We start from the raw sequence: 3634 nt of genomic DNA on the forward strand, positions 1-3634 counted from the left end.
ACTTTTGATGCAGCACCATCAAGTGAAAATTCAAAGGTTTCAAACACTTGCTTCAGAAGCTCTCCCTAATGCCATGACCTCCCGGTGGCTCCACCACTGTCATACTACTGTATGCACCACCATTACTAAATACAACCAACAATCCACGGCTGCCACTATCAATCACACACGCTAATAGATCAACTTTGATTCACTTACATCAAATCAGATAAATCAACTACTCACTCTGTTGAATTAAATCTGTTCTGATAAGAGAAAAAACAGAGAAATCAATCAGCTAATCAGAGCACCTATTAGTCTGCCAGGAGACAAACAAAGACTCTTTGTCTGATCAAAGATCCAGACACACAGCCACACTATCATGACAGTGATGAGTTCCCTGTTCATTAACAAAATTGCTTTGACCGCTGGCATAAGTTTAGAATCTAACTTGATCACATTTACTGTGTTTGTGCTGAGCTCAGCGGTTTTGCATGAACACTTGCCTTTCAGGATAACTGAAGTTGTTTTTATGTAAAATGACACCACTCCTGTTAGAACAAACATGTCTGAAAAACCCACTTACTGAGGCTCCGCAGACTTGTCCAGTTTCTCTGAATTAACCACAGGCATGGTGGAGAACTTCTCCTCTCACATAGTAAGTAAGGAATCAAAGCATACAAGCAAAAGTACTTTCTCCTCAAAAGCTCTGAGAACTTTGAAATGACAGATCGACCATCTCCACCCGCATCAGATACTGAGAAAAAATTAGGAATGTGCAGTTTAATGATTGATGCACATTCTTCCGACTTATAAAAATAAAAAATTCTCTGCCCCTCACTGCAAAAATGCACAACTTCATACTTAGTGCAACTTAAACATCCAACAGAGTCAAAGACTGGGACAAGGATACATTTTTCCATCATTTATTTCGCAAATGTGCCATAAACACTTGCAAAACAAACAAACAAAAAAAAAACATATTAAAGTTGGTCCAGTAGAAAAAAAAAAAAAAAACCACTTGAATGATTTAATACTTTGTTTTTCAGCTTTCAATTCTGTCAAGTAAATTTGGAGTCTATATTTAAGTCTAAATGAGGGAGCGGATTGCTAATAGGTTTTTTTCCAAAATCTTCTGTCTTTCAATTATACATAAATATCCAGAAATCAATCTCGTTTCCTAAAGCAAATCTAAGAAAGAGTAAAATGACTGGATAGAAATGGCATCAACATCTACATAAGAAAGGGATTAGCTGACTATAAAATGTACACTTTTTTTAAAAAATTTAACTTAAAATTCACATTCATATATAAAACTTACAAAACCTGGATCTTTCAAACCTACTAAAAATAGCTTTTTTCTGTTACTGTTGAAAGATCATTTTAAATTACCATAAATTTAATGAATTATTTATGTATTATCAGCATCATTAATGTCATCATTTCTGCCATATTGTTTTTGTTCTTTTTTCCAGACTTTTTTGATTTATTTCAAAAACACATAAGTCAATAAATTAACATGCTACCTCAGTCCCTGAAAGCCAATACTCAACTGTGTTACTGAGTGAGAGTAAGACAGGTGTTTGTGTTTATTAAAGTGTTTATCCATGTCTGCACGTGTGCGTGCGTGTGTGTGTGTGTGTGTGTGTGTGTGTGTGTGTGTGTGTGCGTGTGTGTGTGTGAAGAGAAATATAGTACACATAACCTGTTAGCATACCTGCCTCAAACTCAAAAGTAGGGTAGGGAGGGATGGGGTTATTTCGGAGTCCATACAAAAAATAATTCATTGTAAATATATAATATATATTTATACATATTTGAATATATTTACAAATATACCCAGCACTATACATTATACTGTGTATTTTTTTTCTCCAGAATAATTGGGAAGGTTTATCAAGAGAACCGAAAAAGAAATGCATCAATATTACAAAATAAACAGGAGAGCAGTCTCTATATGTGCTCTCCCCCTATTCCTCTGTTTGTTAGTCAGAGCTTTGTCTCTCAGTCCTTTTCCTATTCGTCATCCTCTTCTAGTCCCTTGTTTTAAGTTCACGTCGATCCATACATTCCTCCAGGAGCAAATAACAGTCTTGGAATGCCAGCCACTGGAATGGGATCACCAAACATGTAATGCCGTTGATTGCAAGAAGACTCTCTGGGTACAAACATGAGAACCAAACTGAAAAGTCTGTGTGTTTATATGAAGGGAGCGGAGGAGGAGGGTCCCCAGTGAACGTCAATTAATTCAGTCAGTAAGAAACAGCTTCTGCAGGGTCCCTGGCCTCTCCTTTAAGACCTCATGTGGGCATGCAGTGTGTGTGTGTGTGTGTGTGTGTGTGTGCGTACGTGTGTGTGCATGGCAGTAAGAGTGTGTGACAGCAGCGCTGCCACCAGCCCAGTCCCATCTGGGTCCATTAGTCCACTGGGAGCCAGAGGGGTGATGGGGGGGCAGGAGGTTTGGTGGATGTCAGAGAGGGTGTCTGTGCTACGTGTGTTTCGGGATGTCGAGGGGTAAGACTGGGGCAGGTCGAGCCGGGGTAGAGGGGGTGGGTGGGTAGGGGCTCATGTCTTGACGTTTCCATTGATGTGCTGGTACTTGGGGAGGCAGGGCTCGTCCGGTAAGGGGTCGTGGGAAAACACAGAGTCGTCACCGGAGGAGCATGAGCTGCGGGTGTCGGGGAAGCTGGGGGAATACTGCTCTGTTGGGGCGCACAGGTCCAGATACTCCTGCAGACACAGACGGAGGAAAGAGAGGGTTGGGTGAGATCATTTACACTCAGAAACAAGCTCATATGTTACAGAAAGGAAGATGCTTCGAAGGAGTGAGAGATGAAAGACCTAGAGCAAACAAGAGAACATAAATATAGTGCTGAAACCCAGTCAACAAGAACAGGGACTTTCCAGAGGAGGGTGACAGAGGGGAAGAAGAAGAGTATCACCTTCATTATGATATTTATCTAAATCACAAAAAAAATCACCCTGTAAAGATTTATGAAACAGAGCAGAAAAAATAATCTTAAACTGGATACTGTACGAAAATATTTGCAGGAATAATAAGTCATAAATTGAATGTTGGACTGCTGGCTGATCCAGTGGAGCTTGGAGATAGCAGGGCTGACCTAGTTGCGGGTTTGGTCCACTACAAAACAGATTCATGTGGTTGTGAAGTTGGGGAAAACAGGATACGTTTGGACTAGAGAACTGGGGCGAAGTTGCTGCATCTCCGTCTTTACAGCATCCCCTCACATCACCCTCCAGTTCAGTCCAAACAAATGTGACATCTGACACTGAAACGCCCTACATAAATGCTAAGAGAGGACTGGGAGAAAGAAAAAAAAAGCCCATTGGCAGAACACAACACTGAACTCCAAAAAAAAAATGAACATGAAGAAAACCCCAAGAAATCCTGTTATTAATTTTTGACTCGGTCCAGTGTTGTGAAGTTGTTTTGGTCTTTTTAAGTCAGCAGAGGCCTTTTCTCCCTCCTCCTTGTCTTTCATGGCTGTTATTGGGACTAGTTGAGAGGAGGAAGAGTTCTTGGGGTTTTCTAGAAAATGAGCGCTGGCTTCCATTTTCCCAGCTCAAAACGAGAAGGCTCACATTACTAAAGACCTCCACATCTGCCAGCGGTTTGGGGCAGAGGGAAAGGGGT

The 3634-nt window shown here is 40.8% G+C and overlaps 1 protein-coding gene across 2 annotated transcripts in view; it reads right to left on the bottom strand.

The window, feature by feature from the left end:
- Nucleotides 1–891: 891 nt before the first annotated feature.
- Nucleotides 892–3634, bottom strand: part of fgfr2 (fibroblast growth factor receptor 2) — a 39841-nt gene continuing 37098 nt past the window's right edge. For both annotated transcript variants that reach the window (XM_023411664.2, XM_023411662.2), the window contains exon 18: nt 892–2709. In XM_023411664.2, coding sequence (XP_023267432.1) covers nt 2545–2709 — 165 coding nt within the window. In that variant the 3' untranslated portion in view covers nt 892–2544. The remainder of the gene's footprint in view (nt 2710–3634) is intronic.

This window comes from Seriola lalandi, unplaced genomic scaffold, assembly GCF_002814215.2.
Source record: "Seriola lalandi dorsalis isolate HSWRI2012SDOR001 ecotype SW California unplaced genomic scaffold, Sedor1 jcf7180002054470, whole genome shotgun sequence".
NCBI classification, from domain to species: domain Eukaryota; kingdom Metazoa; phylum Chordata; class Actinopteri; order Carangiformes; family Carangidae; genus Seriola; species Seriola lalandi.